Below are 25589 nucleotides of genomic sequence, written 5' to 3' on the forward strand. Positions count from 1 at the left end.
CTGACGTAAATGCTTACTGCTCCTTTTGTTCAGGCAAGGAAGAGAAACAAAGGAGGTAGTACAGCCTGAGACAAGTCTGTAAACCATAAAGCAGCAAAAAGATGGTTTTAAGATAAAACAAAGTCGCTATGAGCATAAACTTTTGCCCCTAACACCAAAGACCTAAATATGTAGGAACAAATTCAAACAATACACAGTTTGTTCAACCAAGCATTCACAGTAAATAATCCCCTGACAAGTGACGGTCCTAAATATACAAGTGCCCAGAAAAACAAATTCACAGAAAATATACATAACTTTCCTCAGAAAAATGAGAACATGGAATGTTTTTCCCAACAGGGGACTTCTCTGATTAGCTGTGAAGGATCACTAGCAGACAGCTCCACAAAGCCTGAGAAAGGAGCATGTTTTAGTGGCAATGAAGCTCTGAAGTGTTTGACACTCTGCCTTTATATGGAGCTCTACTAAAGCTCCTGACAAGTCACAACATGTGCAGGGTTGCACTTAAACTTTGAAAAGCTGCCAGTTGTAAAAGGATGCGACTCAAATAGCTTAGGCTACTGCAAAAGTGATCTGACGGTGAACATCTTAGGAGACCACTAAACGCTCCATGGTCCAGACAAAAAGGAAGCCTGAAAGAGGGTAACAGAGCCTTTGAGAGTTGGTAAACTTCTTAATAAAATAAGGATTTTGAAGTAATAAATGCAGGATAGTCCCCAAAAGATCTATGTCCTGCCCCTAACCAACAAAATCTACAAAGATATGTTGAATGGACAGTAAAACAGATTTGTTCCAGTTTTTTCACACAGTCACATAATAAACCATCCCTGCAAGGCAAGAAAATCATTAAAAATAACATATTCAGAGGAAAAAAAGTTATGTTCTTATCATAATGTTCCGTGTGTGTTGTTCAGCTCGACCTTTATTCTCACTGATGGGTCGGATCCATCTCGGCCTTTCCAGTAGCTCAAAGTCTTCTGCAAAGCTTGTGGGCTTCCTTTTCTACCCATAACGCAGTTCTCCTGCTTCCTCAGATCTTATTTGCCTACCCAAGAGTAAAATGAACTATACACCCAGTATGGTCTCTTTCTAGGACAATGTCCGACTCTCTGAGGCTATGGAAATCCCAGAAACCAATGTCCATTTGGTCTTCCAGGAGTTTTGAAAGGGGGTCGGAGGGTGGGTTGTGAGAATAAAGGTCGAGATGGACAACACACATGGAACATTATAGCAAGAGAACATAACTTATTTGTGTGTTGTCAATCTCACCTTTATTCTCACTGATGGGACTATGTCTCAAGCAATGTAATTCCTGGGTGGGTCCATGGGAGAATATTCCTCAGAACCATAGAACCAAAGGAAGCCCTACTCATGGAGGCCAAATCCACTTTGTAATAAGTAGTAAAGGTATGCAGCTTAGCTCATGTTGCTGCAGCACATATACTTCCCCATGAAAGTCTTGCTTGAAAAGCTGCTGAAGTCGCAACTGATCTAGTGGAGTGTGCTTTGACAGGAAATGGAAGAGATTTGCTTTTAGAGTAGTAGATATAAGATATGCAAAGGGCGAGCCACATAGCTCTCAACCTTCCATGTCCAAAATGTGAAACGCATACTAATAAATTACTAACAACTTCAACTAGGAAGGTCACAGGATGGTTAAAATATGCTGGTTTTACATGTAAAGAAGATCTTTTAATGAATTAATATGATTAATTTCTATTTACAATGGATTTCACTTAAAAAAATTTCTAACACAATGTGTGACAGAGTCTTTCAATGTGGAACTTTCAGGAACTTCGAGGAACATGAACTTTTTAAGTCCCCAAAATGTACGTTCCTCTTAATGAGATACACTTGAGAGGTATGGCAAGCCATTTAGACCATGTAACTTTCGAAACTGGTAATCCTTTTCTGGTCTGAGAGTAAGATGGAAAAAGTTGATCCGATTTCCTAAATTGTGAAGTCCTGTGCAAGTAGAAATGCAATTGTCTATGAACAACCAAAAGATGTAGAAGGTATTTGCCTTTGTTTTGGTAATTAGGAAAGAAAACAAGTAACTCAATAGTTTGGTTCAGGCTGCTTTCGGACATGACCTTGGGAAGAAAATGATTGGTACGCAACAACACTCTGTCCTCATGAAAAATTAAATATGGGTGTTTGGATGAAAGAGCATGTAGTTCTGATACTCTTCTAGCTGAGGTGACAGCTAGCAAGAAAAGTGTTTTCCAAGATGAGAACTTTAAATTGCATATCGCTAAAGGTTTAAATAGGGAACAAATGATATTTGTTAAAATGAAATTACAATCTCATGGTGGAGTTGGATTATTATATGGAGGTCTAATCATTGCTGATCCTTTTAAAAAGGCTCAGCAGAATCTGTGTGGCATAAGGGAGGAACTATTTTCTCCTACATGGTAATCTGAAATTGCAGCTAATTGGACTTTAATAGTAGATGCAGCCACACCTTCATGAAGTAGTTTTGCTAGGAATTCCAATATAGAATGAATGGATGCAGAAAAAGGACCAACCTGGTTAACAGTAGCCCATATAACAAATCTATTTCATTTACTCTTGTATAATTGATGTGTGGGAGTTTTACGGGAAGACAGTAGAATATGCTTTACTGGAGATGACAAAAGGGGAACCCTGGCAATCAAAGGAACTGGAGCAGCCAAACTGTCAACTTGAGGTCGTGAAGGTTGGGATGTGCCATTCCTGATGGATGCATCAGTAAATTTGGAACTGGGTCCAAAATCCATGGTTTGTCCTGGAGATGAGGCCGTAGACAGGGAAACTAGATTGGATGAGGCCAATAGGGTGCAATGAGGATTATCATGGTCTCCAACAGACTTGCTTTCTGTAGTAGTTTGGGAATTGGAGGGGAAAGCATATAGGAGTCCTGGAGGCCAATCATGAACAAATGCATCCCTTGGTGACTCCTCCTCTGGAGGGATTAGGGCAAAGTAGTTGCTATATTTGGCGTTGGTGAATGATGCAAAAAGATCACAGCAAGGCTGGCCCCATTTCTGGAAAATTTCTTCCGCTACTACCTGATTGAGGGACCATTCATGAGGCCATAATATGGCCCTGCTCAGCTTGTCCGTGTTAAAGTCATAAATAAATAACATTAAGAATTTACCTTATATGCCTTTAGTCAGGAACAACACTACAGGATGTGCAAACTATTTTTACAGCGCTGGGAGAGTTGGTCTTCATAATTCTTGAAGCATTCTCACTTTACATACCAAAACTGTAATTTTATACATTTTCTTATCAAACTGCTCATGCAATTTCATGACGTTATAATGACCGTGTCCTATAGAAAACTTTGCAAATGACCTCATCCCTCGTGATTTTCGCCTCAGACTTCACGTGAACACCTTCCTATACATGATACATGCTTCACCTGCTTCCAAGGGGTCTTCTTTCTGACCTTTAATGTTTCAAACTTACTCTAGCAACAACACACTCCTAAGCCTGGTGGAGTCAGGCTAACAAATTCATTTTTGTAATAACTACATGCCTCACTTCATGCAACACGTACTATTCTCTCTTATTACATACTAAAAGAATGCAGTTTAAAATGAACAGTAATACTGTGACTTATGAAGCTGTATTTTCCCAGCCCTGCACACAAATTATATTTGCTTTTTAACAATCATATTATAGCATCATTAATAAACTGCATTTAATAAACATTTTAATAAGATAGTCTTGTCCCATAACAGTTTTCTCCCTCTGACACTATCAGTGTCATACCGTACATATAATTATATTTTTATTTTTTTTTTAACTTGATAAAATATGCCTCAGTGTCATAGTAGTCATCATTTTCTGTCAAAATAGAACTGTCATTGATTTGTGCATGCAGTGGCATTTCATGTGTAGGTGAGGTTAAACATTTTGTAATCACAGCCTTTAGAATAGAAAATGCTAACATGATTACAAATATAATAAAAAGTGCAATGACAATACCCTGGATTATGCTAGTTTCCAGGTTACCAAAAATCCTGCCCACCCAAGTGTCCAATTTTTGGATGTGCTGTCCAACTCTTTGGCCCTTTGTTCCATGAAGTTTGACAGTTTTTTCTGTTCATTATGATAGTCACTAATATATGAACAGCAACGACTCCTTATGAGGGCACATGACCCCCTTTTGCAGCAAGCATTATATCAAATGCCATTCGATTCTGTAACACCACAGTTCGCATTTTAGTCATTTCTCAATTTGCCATCCTGATGTGATGTGAAGTTTCGTTGGCCGCCTCCTCTAGAATTTGAGCAAGCACAGTGATTTCAAGCATGGCCCTTTGCACCCCATACCCAAGATTAAAGACTGAAAATACTCGCTCTGCCCAGTGGATTGCTCGCTTATTTTTCAGTCTACCTGCTGGTGGGTTTTTGAAATGTTGAATAGCAGGAGTAATATAGCCTACAAAGCAACATTCAAACCAGTCTGTAGGCAACCAGGGGTAGGCAGGATTACCACAGATGTAGTAACGGTCAGTTATCATGCCCATGCCACGCCCCCAGTCATAGTTTTTTAAGTGCAAAGAGTTTAACAAATTTTCATGCCTGGTGTCATTACATTTGCTTTTCCCTACAGGTACAGTCCCATTTCTGGCATAACATGTGTTTTCATGTTGTGTGGTTGCAAGTTGGAGAGAGACAACTTTTGAAAAATCAGTTACATTACGCCAGGTTAAGCTACTGTCATTAAGGTCCTTCTTAAATGACACTTATGATGCTGGGATGGGAATCCCTGCCTTGGAATGATGAGGTATATGCGAACATATCCAGCAAGAAACTGTTTTCTCTCAACCAGTTTATAGAAGGGAACAGCAGCAGAAACAAAGCAAAAGTACCTGTTGTCACCAGATTCATCATGGACTGCTACTGAAGTTGACCTTCTCATTGGGCAGATGACTTATCTGTCACACTTTGATCTCCCTCTGTTAGCTGCGATGATTTGTCTGGGGTCCCCACAAAAGTCTTCTTGCAATGAGACAAATGGATCCACATTGGTAGTCTTGCACAGCGAACTGCAGTCATTAGCAGGACCTGAAAAGGCCCCTTCCACCTCGGACTGTGGCAGTTTTTCCTCTGGAAAATTTTTTTTATGTAGACCCAATCAGCCAGTTGTAGTTGATGACAGGGTTGGTCAGTAGGCTTTGGTAATTCTGCTTTTACTGTTTGAGGATATTGCTGCAAAATTTTGAGGAGTCTACTACAGTAACACATCAGCGCATCATCTGACAAAGTTAAATCACCATTTCCCACTGCAGTGGTAGCTGGAAGGGCCTTGGGTCTTTTCATTAATATCTCATATGGACTCAATTTTCTGGTGGCATTTAGTGGAGGCCCTCATACTCATTAATGCTAAGGGAAGGGCTTTGGGCCACTAAGTGGGTTTCAGCACAAATCTTCGCAATTTTATATTTAAGGGTCCTGTTTACCCTTTCCACTAATCCAGATGACTGGGGATGGTTGGGACAGTGAAGACTTGACTTAGTACTGAGAGATTTACATAACTCTTTAAACAGATTATTAAAATGCATTTCCTGGTCACTGTTAACAATGCTGGGTACACCGAATTTCGGTATATAATCAGATAATTTTTTAATAACTGACTGCATCAGCTTTGTGACATGGGTAAGCATTCACCCATGCTGAGAACATACACACTACCATCAAAATAAATTGTAAATTATTAGTCAGACATCTGGATGAAATCCAACTGTATATTAACAAAAGGTCCCCAGGGTGGAGGTAAACATGCAGACTTGCAGTTGGCATGTTTGCTTATGCTACATTCCAAACAAATACTACAATTTTGTACATGCTGAAGTATCAAAAGAGGAGACAGGAGGGGCATACCAACTTTGGGTAATTTGATTAAATAAAGCTGTCTTACTTTTTTAATTTCTCCAAGTCTTTTGGGTTTCTAATACCATGACGAGAATGGGCCCCATTCCTATGACAAAGTATGATTAAAGTTCATGAAATTAGTATTGTTTCACTCTTTGATGTTAGCCAAAAGTGCTCTTCGCAGCACCCGCAATGTGCCCAGTAATGACTCCTCCTGCAATTCATACAGCGTTACAAGAATTGGTACCATATCTAAATACGATTATAAATTCTTTATAAGACCAGTTGCTCCTACTACTACTGGAACTGTCTGGGTATCTTTCTTCCACATGGCTCTCATTTCTGCCTGCAGATCAAGGTATTTTATGACTCTCTCTCTCTCTCTCTGTATGCAAGACACTGTAGTCACTGGGTGTGGTGATTTCAGTGATCAATGCTACTTTTGTCTTCTTTTCTTGGATCACTATATCCGGTTTTCTAGCCTCTATCTTTTGGACTGCTGGTATTGGGTGATCCCAAATGATGTAAACCATCATTTTCGGATTCTCTGTGGCTCATGTTTCCAGTGTTTTTCAGCCACTTCGATACCATAATGTTTGCACAATCTCACCACATTATTACGCTTTTCAGTATACAGTCCCTCTGCCATTAGAGAGTCACAACCAGCAATAAGGTGTTCATAGGTTCATACTAGGCTATCTGCCCTAGGGCATTTATAAGCCTAGCCAGAGTGTGTTTGGCTTTCGCCACCCATTTTAAATGAATTTTGCTATGCCTTTTTTCGAGGTTAGTATACTGTGCCCCTGTCTAACAGTGACGCAGAAGTGATACCCGGGGTAAACCTACGATCTCCCATCCACTCATCAAGATTCCTCTTGAAGAGAGTCATTGAGGGACTCTGCCTAACCTGGATTGGGATTTTATGTGCGACTGTTTCCAATCTGGTACCACAAAACCTACATATGTCAGTTTCTCCCACATGTTCAATGGACTTAGTAAACCAGCGTGTACGTAGCCCACTATCTTGGGCTGCCAATATTAACCTTTCATTTCTTGATGTAAATTTACCTCTCCTTAACCATTCCTGCATTCGTTCTTGATCAACATGAGGCTCTTCCAGAAGTTTTCTATACTTGCAACTATATTTATGTTTTTTCAACATTTCTTGCCCTCTCATCTGATCCTTCACCTTATATTCTTTCTTTTGTTTTTTAGCACATTCAATTGCTGCCTCATTTTTATCCACTTCTGGTTTGATTTGCATTCCTGCTTGACGTCGATATGCTTCTACTAAATTAAGCAGAGATGTCATGTTATATTTATTCTCCTCATGTTTCAAAACTTTCACCACAATGTTTCAAAACTTTCACCACATTTGGATCTTGTGAGGTCAGTAGATGTGTGTGGAGTCCCATGACTGCAGATCTATACATGCAATCAATTTCAAGGAGGCCCATCCCTCCTTCAGAACAGGGAATATATAATCTTGGTATACATTGATTTTTATAAATCATTTGGTGAGCATGAAGCATCCTTCGTGTTTTAATATCCAATCTATCGAACACTTTTTGGGGCCACGTACTATTCTCTCTTATTACATACTAAAAGAATGCAGTTTAAAATTAACAATAATACTGTGGCTTATGAAGCTGTATTTTTCCCAGCCCTGCATACAAATTATATTTGCTTTTTAACAATCATATTATAGAATCATTAATAAACTGAAATTAATAAACATTTTAATAAGCTGGTCTTGTCCCATACATCCGCAATCAATTTGAATTTCCCTGGGATATGTATGGCAATAAAAAAGCGATTGGAGGATGTTGCCCATTGCCAAACCCTTAAAGTTTCTCGACAGAAGGGATGAGAGCTATTTCCCCTTGCTTGTCTATGTACCAAACCGTCGACATATCAGACTGAACTGGTATGGTTCCTAGACAGAGAGAGAGAGAGTCTTGAAATGCCTGCAACACCAACAGCACTGCTCTCATCTCTAAGATGTTTATATGCAAGTGAGCCTCGTGTTCTTGCCAGGTTCCTTGGACAGTCCTTCCCAGATAATACCCCTCTTATCTGGGAACCGTCCGTGGTAACCGTGGCTTGGGGTTGAGGGAAGGCAAAGGGATGACCCCGAGACACTGATTGAGAGTGAATCCACCACTCGAGATCCTTTTTGCAAGATCTGGTTACAAGAATCTTGTGAGACATTGGAAGGCCTAGAATCGAATATTGTGTGGAAAGCAACCATTGCAGAACCCTCATGTGCATACATGCTAGAGGGATGAAAACAATAGATGCTGCCCTCTTTCCCAAAGTCTGCAGTATCTGTTTCACTGTCGCTCACTTTTTCTTGATTAGTTGCCTGACATGTAAGCAAATGTCAAGTACTCTGTCTTGAGGAAGTCTCAGTACGAGGTTTACTGTATTTATCTCTGCGCCTATTAAGGTTAAATTTTGAGATGGTTCTAAGGAAGCTTTGTCGTAATTTATGGTAATTCCGAGTTTGGAGCAAAGCTGAAGTTCATAATGTCTGGCTTGTAACAGCAGAAGCCTGGTCCGGGGGGGGGTTATGAGCCAGTCATCCAAATATGGAAACATATGTAATCCCTGGCATCTGAGGTTCGCCTCCACTAATACTAAACATTTGGTGAACACTGGGGGCTGTAGTGAGTCCAAAGGGCAAAGCTTGGAACTGGAAATGACTGGCTCCTAGCCAGAAGTACAGGTATCTTCCGGATCATTTTTCCATCTTGATACGGTAGTACGCATCCCCTATAGAGCACATCCAGTTGTCTTTTCCCAGGAATGGAATTATAGACTGCATTGTTACCATCTGGAACTTGGTTTTCTTCACCAATTTGTTCACTTCGCTGAAATCCAATATTGGTCTTCAATCCCGTTTTCTTTGGAACTAAAAAAAAATCTTGAGTAAGTTCTGGATCCTCTCTGGTCTGTGGGGACTTCCTGGATGACTCTTTCTTAGCAACTTTTGAACTTCTAATGTTACTTGTTCCCGGAGACTGGGTGGAACATCTGGAATTGACTTGTTTGTAGGAGTGGGAAAGAAAAATGGAATTATATAACCTATGGATATTTTGTCTCGCACACATTTGTCATCGATGATCATTTGCCAGATTTCAAGGTGCAAAGACAACCGACTGCAGACCGTCTCCAGAGGTGAATAGTCTGGTGATCCTTCAGGAGCGCTGAAAGGGTCTACTAGAGAAAGATTCCATAGAACACCGATTCTGTGGACCTCCTCTGCTGCTAGGGCGGCGCCTTCCATTATTGTTACCCCCTTTGCCTCTAGGGGAACTACCACCCTGTGAGTCCTGGTAAGACCACGGAGATTTCCTGAACCACATTTTCCCACTACCCCTCTGACCTTTTGGATATGGTCTAACTGGTGTACAAAAATGTACTCCAATGGCAGACAGGGTCTTACCTTCCTGCTCAAACCAAGTTAGCGTTTCTTTGACTTTGGGCACAAAAAGAGATAAGCCATCAAAGGGAGCATTAACAAAGGAAGACTTAAAGGGGTCCTCCAAACCACAAAAGCACATCCAAGCCTGCCTCCTTATAGATATGCCTGATCCTGCTGCCCTACTTATTCCATCTGCTGCATAAGAAATGAGCCTCATGGATTAGTTAACAACTGAATTGAGGGTAGACAGCTGTGCATTAATCTTATCCACCACTGCATCAGTTACAGCTCCTTGGAGACGGTCTCATAATTCTTTCAACAGGTCTCTCTGTAGTCTGGTGAAGTAAGATAATTCAGCAATCTCAATGTAAAAGCCGCTAAAGAAAAGACATGCTTCCCGTACCTATCCATAGTCCTAGAATCCTTATTAGGAGGATGGATAATGGAAATAGTTTCGGAAAGTTCCCTCTTTGTGGCCACCGCCACGGCCATGGCATCTACTGCTACACCTTTTGTGAGGAAAGCCTGATCCTTGGGAGCTGTAATGAACTTACTTGGCCTCCTAGGAGTGGGCTCTACGAAGTCTGGGGATGCCTTCAGAGATATTAATTGTACAAGTTTGTCGAAAGGCTGAACCACCCACGACGATGAAGGGCGGGATCCAAAGGTCTTCAGGTATACATACTCCTCAGTAGGAGGAGATGAGGACTGCCAATCGCCTCTGTTTCAATATTTCTAGGATGTCTCCAAAGCGGACATCTTCAGGAGGTGATCATGGGGACCCTTCTGCTTCATCGAGGACAGTATCTGAGGTGACCAACTACTGCGGTGAGTCCAGATGCTTCCTCTTGCATGTCCTCCTCTGAGGGACTTCTTCAGTAGGATATTCTGGATAAGTTTCAGAAGGGGGGGAGTCCCTTGGGGAACACCCTAAGCCTTTGTATCCCTGCAGTCCTGTGAAAGAGGGTGGAGAGGAAAAGACAACGGTGTCGAAGAGGGATGAAGCTCTGATAAAGACTGTGTCTGAGACTGAGGGGCAGTCATTACCCTCTTCATAACCTCAAAAGCTGACCACCCCTGTTCCGAGGAACTCCCTGGGCCCTTGAGAGCTCTCGGAGCCAGCGACGGAAGCTCCGAGGAAGAGGTAGCAGCTGAACCCATCCGAGCAGAGGTCCCCAGAGACTGAGTCGGATCCAAAGTGGTCCGAATCTGCTCCATGGACCCAGGTAGAGAGCATCAGCTCCCAGATGTTTCCTGCTCTGACTGGGCAGAAACACTCGGGGCAGATACCTGGTCCAAAGAACCTATGGGTGGTCTTGGATCTGATACAGACACTAGTTGGATATCAGAGTCTTACTGCTCCGAGACCGAAAGATGGCTCAGAGGAGGAATAGGCGCCACTGGGGGAACCAGAGACTGTTCTGACTCCTTTGGGTTCGGATCCAAAAGAAGCTTGGCCAAGGCAGGTGTCTTAAGGAGCCTCTGCACTACCCTGTCCACATCGCCATTCAAAAGGCTCCTGGTAGACCTTGTGGACAGTGTTGGCGACCTAGATCTGGCAAGGAAAGTGGATGGAAGCCGAGTGGTAATCTGCTCCAAGGACAAAGACCGGCTCTGATAGAGGAACTCAGAAGCTAATGGGGACTTCGGAGCCAACTCCTTGGATGACTTTGGATCCGAAGATTTGGGATGATCTGAAGAGGTCCCTGGCTCAGTAGAAATTGTCTGCTCCAAAGGAACTGTCAGAGTGACAGCTTTGGTTGTTTGGTCTCGGCTCCGAAGAGGATTTCGGAGCTGGAGATGACTGTTTCCATGACTTCCCTCATTTGTCAGACTTAGGAGAAGAGGGACCCGATGTAATAACATCAGAGAAGGGGGCTTTAATCAACCCCTTCAGTATCACTTTATTTTTTCGTTCCAATAACGCCCTTGAATTAAAGGCATGCCAAACAGTACATGACTATTGCAGATGAAGAGGCCCCAAATAGTAAATGCACAATGTGTGTGTATCAGTGAGAGGCATCTTCTTGCTGCATTTCTCCCATTTTTTTTAAAACCCAAATGCTTACCTTCATTTTGTGACATAACAGAAAGTAGCCCACAAAAAAGCACTGACAATCAGAAACTTAATGGTCAAATCTGAGACAAAGCAACTAACAATACTAGAAAATACTTTAATCCCAACAACCACAAAAAAAAAAAAAAAAAGAAGTTATGTCTTACCATAACGTTCCACCTGTGTTGTTGATCTTCTTCCATTCATCAATGATGGGTTCGGTTCCGAGTCCTCGGAACCGAGTTGGCCTAATACCAAGCTTGCATACACCAAAACCTCTCGAGCTAAGCTGCGACCCACAATGCCCTTCTCCCAGTTACCTCAGATCGAGATTATATGAAACATATAGAAGTAAAAGCAGAGGCCATTTCTGCGCATAAACCCTGAAAACACCACAAGGACCCATAAGATCCACTAGGAGCCTTTGGTGGGGGACGGAGGGTGAGATGTGATGAATGGAAGAAGATCAATAACACAGATGGAACTTTATGGTAAGACATAACTTCTTTATCTGATGTTGTTAACCATCTTCCCATTCATCACTGATGGGACAGAATCCAAGCTACTTGAAAACCTGGGTGGGTGGTCCTTATGGAAGAACATTCCTGAGAACTATCGAGCCAAAGGCCGCTCTTCCCCTGGAGACCATGTCCAATTTGTAATGTTTGATGAAAGTATGGGGTTTAGCCAAAATGGCTGCTGCACAAATGTCATCCACAGAAGCTCTGGATTGAAAAGCAACAGAAGTTGCTATGGCTCTCATTGAATGTGCTTTGATATTGACAGGTTTAGGTTCATTCGCTTGTGAGTATGAAAATGTAATATAATCTCTGAGCCATTTTGTAAAAGTGACTTTTGATACGGCACATCCCATTTCTGGTCTAGAGAAGATGATGAAAAGTTGATCCGACTTCCGGATAGATTTAGTCCTATCCAGGTAAAAACATAATTGTCTATGTACATCCAAGGAGAGTAGACAGAATTCTCCTTTATTGGAATAATTTGGGAAAAACACTGGGAACTCAATGGACTGGTTCACAGAAAAAATCAGAAATCACTTTGGGGAGAAAAGATTGATTAGTAAGAAGAGAAACCCTGTCTTTATGAAAGATTAAATATGGACTCTTGATGCATAAGGCTTGTAATTCTGATATCCATTTAGCAGATGTAACAGCCACCAAAAAATAGAGATTTCCATGATAGAAATTTAAGGTCACATTTTGCAGCAGGTTCAAAGGGGGGTAAAGAGAGAGACTGTAATACCAGAGAGAGATTCCATGTCTCTAAAGACCCCCTGATTGGGGGTCTGCTATAGAAAACTCCTTTAAGAAAGGTCTTGTATATGCGGGTGGGGATAAGTGGAATGCCTTCTAGACTATTATGAAAATTGGAGATAGCTGCCAAGTGGACTCGAATAGTAGAAGCTGATGCTCCATTCTCAAAAAAACTTAGAAAGGTATTGAAGTATAACAGATACAGGAGCTGAGAAGGGGTCAAACATCTGTTCTTTAGACCAGAGCGTGAACCTTTTCCACTTATCTCTGTAGAGTTTTCTGGTGAATTGCTTATGGGAGGCCAGAATAATATCGTGAATAGGTGAGGAGAGGGTTTCCTGTCTGGCGACTAACGAAAGTGGAGAAACCAAGCTGTCAGCTTGAGTGTGGACAGATTTGGGAGAGTCAACCCTTAGGGGTGAGAGAATAGGTCCTGACGTGCATCCAGGATCTATGGAGGTTGTAATAGGTGAGGCCGGAGGAAGGAGAACCACACTTTTAGAGACCAGAATGGGACAATGAGGATCACCTTGCATCTCAACCGAATTGTTTTCTTTAAAAATAGGCGTATCAAGGGCATTGAAGGATAAGCATAGAGGAGACCTGTGGGCCAATCTTGAGTCAAAGCGTCTCTCGGTGACTCCCCTTCTGGGGGAAAAAGGGCAAATAAGCTGCTACATTTGTTATTTGAAGGGGAAGCATAGATCGCAGCAAGGCTGGCCCCAATGGCTGAAAATCTCTGCCATCACGTTCGGATTGAGAGACCACTCGTGGAAGGAGAATGCATCTGCTCAGCCTGTTCATGTTGGAGCTCCTCAGGGATATGCGTTGCTATAAGAAAGCGGTTGGAAGCTATCACCCAGTGTCAAATTCTCATGGCCTCTCGACACAGTGGGTAGGATTTGGTCCCTCCTTGTTTGTTTATGCACCAGACTACGGACATGTTGTCTGATTGAATCACAATCGTTCCAGATGGAAGGAGTGGATGTAGTGCCTGCAACGTCAACAGCACCGCTCTCAACTCCAGAACACTGATATGCAAGTTGGCCTCTAGGCTGGACCATACGTCTTGGACTGCCTTTCCCTGAAAATGGCCCCCCCACCCTATCAGGGAAGCGTCCGTGATCACCGTGGCGTTGGGTTGAGGGATCTGGAAGGAGAGACACCAGCGTTTGTCATCTGGCCTCTCCACCGCAGAAGATCTTGCTTACAGGAGTTGGTGATGAGGATCGGTGAGTTTAGGGGGTGAAGATTTGCCAACCATTGTTACAAAAGGAACCATTGTAACAGTCTCATATGTAGACTATCGGAATAGCTGCAGCCATAGACCCCAGAGCTTGGAGAACTTCTCTTGCTGACACCTTTCTTTGACAGAGTATCACTTGTACTTGCAATCTTAACCTCTGAAGCCTGCGAGCTGAAAGAGATACCAAGCTTGTTTGAGTACTGAAAACTGCTCCTATAAATTCCAGTTGTTGGGTAGGTTGTAGATTGAATTTCTCCCAATGGACTGTGATGCCTAGAGAGTGTAGCAAAGGGCTATGGTCAGGAGACACTTGGTGGAGGTGGAGAGGAGCCAGTCGTCTAAATATGGAAACACCTGGAATCCCTGAAGTCTCAGATGAGCAGTCACCACTGCTAGGCATTTCGTGAACACTCTGGGGGCCGTCGAGAGACCGAATGGCAGGGCTCTGAACTGGTAAGGAGTAGCTCCTAGTCGAAAGTGAAGGAGACTCCTGGAGCGTTTGTCCATTTTGATGTGGTAATACGCATCCCTGAGGTCAATTGAGCACATCCAAACATCCTCCCGTAAAAAAGAGAGAATGGATTGTATAGTGACCATGCGGAATTTGGTTTGAACCACTGACTTGTTTAGATGGCTGAGATCCAAAATGGGTCTCCAGTCCCTGGTCTTTTTTGGCACTAAAAAGAATCTCGAGTAAAAACCAGATCCGCATTGGTCTGGGGGAACTGGTTGGATGCCTCTCTTTTGACACAGCTTTCTAAACTCTGAAGCTGCTTCTTCCCCTTTGACTGGCTGGAACATAGGGAAGGTTCTCTGTAGGTTTTGGATGTGATGTCAAAGGGATGCAATAACCTCTGGAAATTATTCTCTGCACCCACCGATCTTCTGTAATAGAGTGCCTGGCAGTTTGGTGCAGAGAAAAACTAGCCCCGACTGCTTCCAGAGGAAAGCAATCGGGCAACGCCTCAGGAGCGTTGATAAGACCGCCCGGAGAAAGAATCCCCGGAGTCTTGATTTCGGGGACCCCCTCTGCCCCTAAAGGGGAGTCTTCCACCATCGGAACCCCCTCTGCCTCTAGGGGAATCCTCACCATGTGCTTTGCGGAAAGGACCTTGAGATTTTTTGTACCATATTTTCCCACTCCTCTGGTTTCTGGAAAAAGAAAGTTGAGGCTTGGAAAAACGTAGGCCAACGGCAGACAAGGTCTTTCCGTCCTGCCCTCACCTGGCCGGTGTGTCCTTTACTGTAGAACCAAATAAGGAAGATGGTTCAATAGGGGCATTCAAAAAGGAGGACTTGGAGTCTGCGAGGTCACATATGCTCATCCAGGCATGATGTATCATGACTATGCCTGCACCCACAGCTCTAGCCGCCCCTTCGTTTGCATGGGAGACCCACTGCATGGACGAGTTGGAGACAGACTCAAGGGTGGCAAATTGACAGGCAACCTTGTCTTGTGCCCAAAGTTCTGCGAGGGCTCCAGAAAGTTCGGAGATCAGATCTCTTTGGAGCCTTGTGAAATGTGCCAAGCAGTTCAGAGACCTGATTGCAAAGGTCGCTGAAACAAAACCTCGCTTCCCTAGTCTGTCCACAGCCCGGGACTCTCTGTTGGGTGGGTGGACAGTAGGACTTTCCTCCCCAAGGTCCTTTTTAGTGGCCGCTGCCACCACCATGGCGTCTACTGGCATGCCTCTAGCCCAGTGGGAATGCTCCAATGCTGGGGTAAGAATCTTGTCTGGTCTTCAGGGAATGGCCTCAATAGAATCACGGTTCTTCCACACACGCTGCACGATGAGCTGGACTAACTCGTCAGCAGGTGGGGGGGGGGGGGCGGGTCACCCAAGAAGTAGAAGGCCGAGAACGGAAAGCCTGCAGGAAGACTGACTCTGAGGAAGGGTTGGAGGGCTTCCAGCCACTCCTCTGCTTTAATATTTCCAGAATGTCTCCAAAGGAGACATCGTCAGGTGGTGACCCTTCCCCATCATCGTAGTCCGTATCCTCTGTGAGAGCCTCCTCCGAAGAGTCAAGGTATTTCCTCTTATATGCCCTTCTTCCGAGGGTGTTCTTCAGTGGGAATGTCTGAAGAAGACTCGGAAGGAAGAATACCCCTGGAACTGGGGTTTCTTGAGGCTTGTGCTCTCAGTGTCCTGGGGAGGTGGGTCCATGGTAGCTGTAGCTCACAGGGAGCAGGGTGAAGATCCGACGTAAAAGGAGCGCTTCCAGAAGCAAGAACACTCTCCATCACCCAGAAAGCAGGCCTGCTTGAAGAGGAATGGGAGCCCGGAACAGAGTAGGACAATTTCGGAACCAGGGTCACACCCCTTTCCGTCAGACCCACTCCCGGGGATGGAGCCTCAAGCAAGATTGGGGCAGGCATTGCCCCCTGATCAGAGGATGGGACCGATAAACTTGGAACCATGCTCAGAACTGAGGGTTCCACCCCCCCAACCATGAGACTGAGGAAGGGACGGTTCCGATGGAACCGAAACCCAAAGGGGAGGCCTCGAAGCCTCAGCGAGGGTTACTGTCGGCACCGAGGCATGGGTTCCCACCAAAAACGATGAAGCTATGGGCCTCGGAACCAATGGATCTGAGGGAGAAGTATAAGTGGGAGTCCTGGGAGCAGTAGACCCAAACCCCGAAGTGGGATGAGTCTTAGGAATGTTTATCCCTCTGGCTGTCAACAGCTGATCCAGCAGGCGCACCACATCGAATTCAGACAGACTCCTGGTGGACCTTACACGCACTCCCGAAGGGGAGTCAGGCCAGTCCAGAAAAGGGCTACAAGTCTGGCCTAATAACTGGTCCAATGAGGGGGAGTAGTGGGTCCGTGGTGTTTGAATTGCTGACACAGAAGACTCTAACTTGGAAACAGGCAATAGAGGAATTAACGTTGTCGAGAAAGGACTCGGTGCCGAGGAGGCACTCTGAGTCGAGGTTATCGGCTCCAAAGTGATTGCCGGAACCGTCTTTGGTGCGGTAAAAGGTGAAGTCGGTGCTGAGACTATCGAAGACAGCAAGGTTAGAGCCACAGTTGTTACTGTAGTTATGACTGGTGCCGTACAGGTCGGTGCTGAAGGTGGCGCCGACGTCGAAGTTATCGTAATGTCTATAGAAGCAACTGGAGCTGAGCTCAGAACAGAAGCAACAGTTATTGTCGGAGCAGAGGAAGCAATCTTGTGTTCGGTAGAAGATTTGTAGGCCTTGTGTTTGTGGGACTTGCCCTGATCACCAGCCGGTGAAGAGGGATTGGAATGTGGATGTTTTTTGTCCTTCAATGGAGGGGTTGAGACCTCCGACACAGAAAGGGCCTCTGAGAAAGGTGAGGTTAACAGGCCTTTTAGGATAAGTTTATTTTTTCTCTCGTTCAGCGTCTGCTGACTAAAACTCAAGCAAATCTGGCAAGAGGTTTCACAGAGAGGTGAGAAACCCCCACACAACAGACACAATCGTGTAAGTCGCTGTTGGGGAGTTTGCCATTGCAGGAAGTGCAATGTTTGAACCCCGAAGTCTCTTTTTTCAGACATATCCAAACACACAAAAAGAAACAAACAAATTACCGCTAGAAAGTGCAGGAAAAGAAGCAGAAAGGGAAGATACCAACGATGGTATCAAACGATACCACAAGGGTAAGAGAGGGCGTTATCAATGATGGTATAAGAAATACCCAATGGGTAGAGCTAGACAGATAAATAGGGTAGAAAAATGAGTTAGATTAGAAAAAAAGTTCAAAATACACAAAAATTTATAAAAATATGACACTTAGCTGGAGAGCTCGATAAAACGCTGCTATATGGCTGCACGCCAAACGAGATCTGAGGTAACTGGGGGAAGGGCATTGTGGGTAGCAGCTTAGCTCGAGAGTTTTTAGTGTGCGTGAGCTTGGTATTAGGCTGACTCGGTTCCGAGGGCTCGGAACCGAACCCATCAGTGATGAATGGGAAGAAGATTAACATCAGATCAACAAGTTAAGGTATTTCTCTAGCTTAAACGGACTTTAAGAACAGGAAAGAGAAAGGGAGGGGGAAAGGAGAAGTCCTGTAACTTAAGCAGACTTCAGAAAGCAAGGGAAAGTCCTCTAACTGAAATGGACTTTGGGAAAAAAGAATGGGAAAAGTTCTCAAACTTAAATGGACTTGAAACAATGAAAGGTTCTCTAACTTAAATGGACTTTTCTAAATAACGGGAGGGTGACCGTTCTCTAACTAAAACGAATGGCAACCAGTACGAGAAAGGAGTACAATTATTCTAAAGCTCAACAGGAGCAAGGTAAAATAATTACTAGTACGTGATAGTCAGAAAGGGCACAAGGGAAAACTAGTGAACAATAACTACTAAGTGTAGGTATAAAGACATATGAAAAAATACAGCTAAAGGCAAAAATATATAATAAACTTAGCCCCGAGCCTGCTTGAAGAACCTTCTTGCAACGCGGCAAACGAGATCTGAGGAAGTAGGAGAACTGCACTATGGGTAGGGAAGGAAGCCCATGAGCTTTGTAGAAGACTTCGAGCTACTGGAAAGGCCAAGATGGATCCGACTCATCAGTGAGTATAAAGGCGAAACTGACAAAAACAACACATCACATGTTTTTCTGCAGAAAAATAAAAAACATGGAAGACTTTCCCCAGCAAGGTACCTGCCCAGTTTTGAAGGATCGCTAACCGGCCATTAGTTTACAAACGCTGACAGAGGGATAAAACATTACTTTGCAAAATCATTATAGTCAAAATAGTGAGGAACAAAAGAAATATATGAGAAGTTGAAAGAGCCAATGTCTCTGGTACTGACAATACCCTCTTTTGAAAGTACAGACCTTTAAAAGACATTTGGGCATTTCTGAAATCAAGCATTCTGAATATCTATTCAGTACTGGGATTCTGGACTTGAATTATTATATGCAGCTCTGCTGCTAGTGCTGACACATTGGTTGACTACTTAAAAATTGAACTAACATTGGAGATTTATTTTCACAGGTTAATATGTAGTCACCTGGCATGATGTCCAGGAGACCATTGAGAAGTGTAGCCCAATTTCCCCAACTGTCCTAAAACACTGTCTAAGTGACTTAAGGTCACAAATAAAGACTGAGGGGAATCAATTTGTCAACAGCTCAAAGCATTAATCCTCTGTGCTGACTGCCAATTAAAGCACTAACCCCTTTATGATCAGCTTTTGTGACAAGTTGTAGCCATCAAAAACATAGTTTCTCCCTCCACAAAGATCAAGCAGAGCATACATTTTGTGACTATCCTAACATTGCTTCCTTTTCAGTACTTCTGACGTTAATTCCTTTCTTTTTTTTTTTTTTGCTCTGGAATTGCACGAGGAGATTTAGCACCAGGTTTATTAAGAGTGCTTCCCTAATTTATGTTATTATTTCTCTTTTAGGTACAAGTTTACAGCTTTTAATTTCCCCAGTCTCTTAGCTTCATTAATTTTCAAGCAATGCTCACAAGTATCATTAAGGTAAAGCCCCAAAGCAAAAGTGTGCAAATCTTTAGGATCTACCTGTATAGAAGCATATTTCTTAACTGACTCTAAAAGGGAAGCCATATCCTCCTGATGAAACTCTTCAGAGAATCATCCTGTGTGAAGCAAGCAAATATTTTGATGAAATTACAGCAAGCCAATAGGGCCTAACAACCAATATCCCATTCATGAAAAGTAACAAAGCTGACCCTGGCTTTCAGGAATAGAGAGATGAAACTTAATAAAACTGAGAAGACCAACGTTCAATTAAAGGTTCTTGTGCTGGGGGTAGCTGTGAGCAGCCACTGCAAGCTCATCTATACTGGGTGGAAAGGAGGTGGCTCCAGCTTATCACTTCAGTGCCACCTAGAGGGAGAATGGGGTATTAACACCTGTAGAGCACTCACCTGCTGAGCTCCTGTGCAAGCATACTCGCTGGGCAAGTCCTATAGCAGGCAGCGTTCAGTGGAGATCAAAAGACAGAGTAAGGACAGGAGGAGTTCCAAAGGCGAACAGTTTTCAAAACTGCTTATAGGTTCTTGGTTCCTCTATCCGTAAATCTCAAACATACAGAAAAAATAATTTAACAGTACAGAAAAAGTACACAGCATTGAGATGAACCTACCTCTCCCAACATACTGAGGGCAACATTTACAGTTGCAAAAAGTGTTCCAAATGATGGAGCCACATCTGCATCGAAGGTTGGTGTGGTAAAACTCACCACAAAAAGGACTTTATAGTCTGCCAAATCAAGACACTAGAAGAAAAATAAAAGAAAATTATTAGATTTGAAGTTGATCAGCAATACGAACACAGATCATCAAAATTAAAATATTACATTATCTGTAAAAAGGCTGCTGTGATGTTTATGGAAAGTAATTACACAATTGCACTTATTCTTGCATTAAAAGCAGTTTGCTGCGGCTTTCTGCTCTTTTTCTTCAACGGTGTCAATAATCAAAAACACAGACAGTTCTATCTAGTCTTTCATAGGTGGGTACTAGGCTAATGGCCCTAGGGCCTTTACAAGCCTAGCCCATAGAAGTGCCCTGGCATTGTGCTGCCTGTCGTTAGTTCCCAGTGCCTCTATTAATTAGAGCCACTGGAGTGATCCGTGAAGTGAACTTTCCCATCCACTCATCAAGATTTCTCTTGAAGAGGGATAGTGAGGTGCTCTGCTCGACATGTATGGGAAGTCTATTCCAGAGCATGGGCAGTCTCTGGGTTATGAACCTGTCCCTCCAGCATGTTCTGTCGACTGTGGTAATGAGGATGGGGTCTCTGGAGGGTGGGGTGTGGTGTGGAGCAACTGGGTTTTCTTTAGATGTAACATTTCTAACAGAGCTGGGTCAGACATGGCTTTGTAAGTTAAGCAGAGATTGCCTCTTAGTAGACGATATGAGAAAGGGAATAGCTGGAGGTTTTTGAGTCTGTCCGTGTAAGACGTGTTTAAGGCCTAGTATCCTCTTCGTGAGTTACTTTTGTGGCCTCTCCAGCTGTTGCAGGTGTCTAGTGAGGTACATGCCAAATGGGGAATTATACTCTATGATTGGTCTAATGGAAGAGTAGAGAGAAATGATGGCCTCTTTCTTCCTTGATGCAAAACCCTTGGTAATGAGATGTGCCACATAGAATACTTTGGAAAAGAAAAGTGGATAGATATGCAAAGGAGTACAGCCCTTTCTTAAAAAGCCATGAAATGTATGAAGTTTTAGGAGTTAAAACTAAAAACAGGAGCCACTCTCTAAAGTTATGGAATTAACAGAAAACTAAATTTCTTTTCTTTACTCAACAGTAAAAACTTTTCAAGTGACATTATTGATAACAGTCTGCTACCAAAGTTACTGTCACAGACTAACATGGCAAAGACAAACGAATCCAAACATTATGATAAGCAGAGTTGAAGATAATCTGGTTTTGACAATAATAATGCACAAGGGTAAAATGACTTATCATAAAGTACTTTCTGTTAGAGAAAATGTACACACACACACACACACACACATATATATATATATATATATATATATATATATATATATACACACACACACACACACACACACACACACACACACACACACACACACAAACATCCATAAACACACACCCATGTATATCTACACATAAGAGAGACACTATATAATTCCATAGAGTTGCAGTTCTGTCAAACTACAACTCTTGTCAAAAAAAAAAAAAAATTCCCAGTGGTGGCACTACTGGGAGGCAAGCAGTAACATGGGTATTCGCAGATGAAAGGTCCATTTAACACTCTCTTCATAAAGTCATTGGGTTGTGTTTCTGGTTTTCAGTTTGACAAATTGGGTATCTGATGCACTGAAAGTCAAAGTCTTATTTCCTACTTGTATGAACATATAAGGCATGTCAAATTTGAAGAAAATAAAGCATTTGTTGGGTTCAAATGATAAACTGATAGCAACAGATAATTTTAATGAGAACTTGTTAAATTCTGACAGAACATTTTTTTAAGAACATACCATAAAGATAGATGTCCTCTTCTTCTCTGCTGCAGTATTCTTTACATGAAGGAGTTGCCTGCCCAGGTAACCAGACATCAGCAAGTATACCAAAGTCTTTTAGTACTGTAAGATACACAGTACATCCCACGTAGGCAGCTATCAGACATAAGCCATAAAGTTGACCTACGCGTACACCATCATCAGAACTTAAGCCCCAAGAAGAGAGCGTCAATACATCCAAGAATCATGAGAAGTTGGGTAGGGGGGTGGGACAGAATATTGCAACAGAGAAAAGAAGAAAATCTATCTTTATGGTAAGTTCTTACACAACTAGTATATGTCCCTCTGTTCATCTGTTGCAGCATTCTTTACATGAGGGAGAGTACCAAAGCTCATGTAGAGAGGGAGGTGGAGCTAACAGATGAATTTTCCAGGAAGCCATGAAGAATGGCTCTTGCAACAACAGCCCTGATCTGGTGATAGAATCCAGCTTGCAATGTTTGGTAAAGATGTGGACAAAGGTCCAGGTAGCCACCTCTGGGATAGAATTGTTTGGCCTTTTGAGCAAGGCACCAGAGGAGGCCATTGTTCTGGTGGTGTGAGCTTTGAGTGAGTAGGGAGGGGGCTCCCATGGTAGGTATAGCAGAAGGCAATGGTTTTAGAAATCCAGTTAGAAATGGCTTGTTTGGGCACAGGTAGTCTCAGAGCCCTGGGCTGGAATGAGACAAACAGCTAGTCTGATTTCCTAATAGATTTAGTTTTGCGAAGGTAAAATCTGAGTTGTCAGTGCACATCAAGTGTGTGTAAAATCTTATCACTACCGTTTTGGGAGAAGGGAAAAAAGTTGGTAAGTGGATAGCCTGGTTTAAGGACAACTCATTAACCACTTTGGGCATAAAAGTGGGGTTGGTGCGAAGGGAGATCCTGTCTTTGTGGAACATCAAAAAGGGAGGGGGGAGAAGCTATCAGGGCCTGAAACTCAGAGACCCTTCTGGCAGAAGTTAGGGGTAGCAGCAAGACAGCTTTGCAGGTGCAGTGTTTTAAGGAGCTAGAAGAAGCTGGTTCGAAAGGTAAGAAGGTCAGCTTCTCTAGCACAAAGTTTAGGTCCCAGGGAAGGAGCACAGGCCTTCTGGGAGGTCTAATGTGGAGGGTGCCTTTAAGAAATGTTTGGCCTGAAAACTAGAAGCTAAAGGGGGGGGGGGAGGCAGACATGCAAAATTGGCTGACAAATGTGCTTTTACAGATGAATAAGCTAGGCCAGAACTGAGCAACTCACACAGATATGAAAGGACCAGAGGGAGATCCACCATTAATGAGTCCAGGTTATGAGAAATACACCACAACGAAAATCTTTTCCATATGGATAGGTAAAACTTCCTGGTATTGGACTTCCTGGTCTCCTGCAGGACGTTTATTTATTTATTTTACATTTGTTTACTGGGAGAGTCTGACTGGGCAAGTTGCCCATTTTCAGAGGAGGCCCAGGGAGAAAAGTTCCACACACAACAAAAAATCGACAGTGCAGCAACTATACATGATAAAATATGCATAGAGAATTATCCTTAGAGGAAAAATCATCATATCAAATAAATCATACAGTACAGTATTGGTAATACATGAACATACAGATGCAATTATACTTAAAAACACATGCAAAAATATACATAAGAAAATGTGCAAAAATATGCAGAGAGAGTTATCCACAGAGAATGGAGTAGGTAGCAAACAGAAGGAAAATAGAGCAGATAGTAGAATGGAGTAGATACTAGAAGGAAACTAGAGCAGATAGTAGATAAGAATACTTGCAAGTGTATGCATAACAAGTTATCCATGGAGAAAAGAGTAGATAGAAAGAAAATAGAGTAGATAGTAGACTGAAGGAGAATATACCCTTAAACCCTTAATCCCTTAAGGTATCATTGTAGGAGCAAGTGAAACACTTGAGAAATAGACCAACCAGTGTCTGTATGTATGTATGTATGTATGTGGAATACGCGGAGTAAGGGAAGAAGCTTTGTGTAGTACCTGGAGTAGAAGATATTGATCTAGTTGAGTTTATCGTCAATTTGCGCAGGTGCACTTCCATGAGCTGGTTAAGTAGGACCGGAAAAGGATTTTAAACTTATGTTTATTATCTAGGATCTGACTTTTCACAGGAAGGGTGTTCCATATTTTTGCAATGGCACTACAATACAGGGAGTCACCTAAACTATTCCTGCGTTTGGATATTTCAACTAGTGTTTTGTTGGTGGATCTTAGAAGACGATCGTTAGTGTAGTGATTTAGTAAGCCTTTTAGTGATGGGTTTTTTGGGGGGTGGTATAGGATCTGATGTGCAATTGTAAGCTGATTATAGGTCAGGAGGTTTGGAAGTTCCAGCCAGGATAGTTGTTTCAGGACTAGACAATGGTGGGGCCTGGAAGCTGAGTTGGTAGCAAACTTTGTGATTTTGTTGTAACAGCTGGTTAATTTGTTTAAGTCTCCTTTATGTAGGTTAGTTAGTATGGGGGAAGCATAGAGAAATGTAGCGGGTAGTGGGTTTTCGCAATGCTGTCTCTACTGTTATTGGTGAGGTAGTTTTTGCATCTGTAGAAGGTGCCGAGTTTTTTATGGACTTTTGTTACTGTTTCTGCAATGTTTTTGTCGAATTTCATGCTATCTGTGATAACTCCTAACAGTCTGGTTTGCGAGACTGGTGAGATGGGGGTACGGTTTGAGGAGATGATATTAAATGAGGGAATGGGGCCTGTGGCTTTTGAGGGATGAAACAGCATTAGTTGTGTTTTTTTTAAGGTTAAGTATTAGCTGTGAGTTAGATAACCATGTTTCTATGGCAGAAAAGGATTTTTGGGTAATTTTTTGCAGAAGTGGAAGAGAGGGGACAGATCAGTTAAGTGTGGAGTCATCAGTATACTGGACCAGAGCAGCATGGAGGGTGGCTTTGTGGAGGTCGTTGGTAAATATTGTAAAGAGGAGAGGTCTAAGGATCGATCCTTGTGGGACACACAAGGTTACTGGGAGAAGAGGAGAGAGAGTTTTGACATTTTACGGCTTGTTGACGGTTAGACAGGTAGTTTTTGAACCATAATAGTGTGGAGTTACTTAGGTTGAGTTTTGAGAGGGGTCTATATCAGATCATCGAAACGGCTCATTATCGAATGCCGTAACGTCGAACTGCAAAACCCAAACCCTAACAATATCGAAACCTCAAAACACACACACACCACAAGCACACTAAAAAGCAGCAATCCACACACATACATTTAAATGTTACATCTAACCCTACACTACACTGCACATACACTATCTATCCACTTACCTTAACCCAGACCCAAACGTCCGTCACTATCGCACACTCACCTCACCCACCCTAACTCACTTAACCCACCCCTAATTCTCACTATCACACACTCACCTCACTCGTGCCCTAACCCTAACTCACTTAACCCGCCCCAACCCCAAATTCTGTCACAATCGCACACTTACCTGACCTGTGCCCTAACCCAAATGTCCGCACAATCACACACTTACCACAACCCAAAACTTTCCACCGCATCACTGAAAACAGCAAAGCCACAACAACGGTCGACCAAATTCTTTCCCTAGGAAAGAATTCCATTTTGTGCAGCTTCGCTGTTTTCAGCGTTCGCGATATTGGGTTCGATAATAGATCATTCGAAATTCTGCCATTTCGATGATCTAATACAGACCCTTTTGAGAGTATGGTTAGATGTTTGGAATGGGAGATGGTGTTGAATGCCTTGGA

The 25589-nt window shown here is 42.9% G+C and overlaps 1 protein-coding gene across 1 annotated transcript in view; it reads right to left on the reverse strand.

Annotated features, from left to right (window-relative positions):
• NUP188 (nucleoporin 188) overlaps nucleotides 1–25589 on the reverse strand; it is a 3305077-nt gene that overhangs the window by 341877 nt on the left and 2937611 nt on the right. The window contains exon 42 of the mRNA XM_044058121.1: nucleotides 19969–20100. Coding sequence (XP_043914056.1) covers nucleotides 19969–20100 — 132 coding nt within the window. The remainder of the gene's footprint in view (nucleotides 1–19968; nucleotides 20101–25589) is intronic.

The sequence above is a fragment of the Protopterus annectens genome, chromosome 16.part0 (genome assembly GCF_019279795.1).
Source record: "Protopterus annectens isolate FY-2018-M chromosome 16.part0, PAN1.0, whole genome shotgun sequence".
NCBI lineage: Eukaryota > Metazoa > Chordata > Ceratodontiformes > Protopteridae > Protopterus > Protopterus annectens.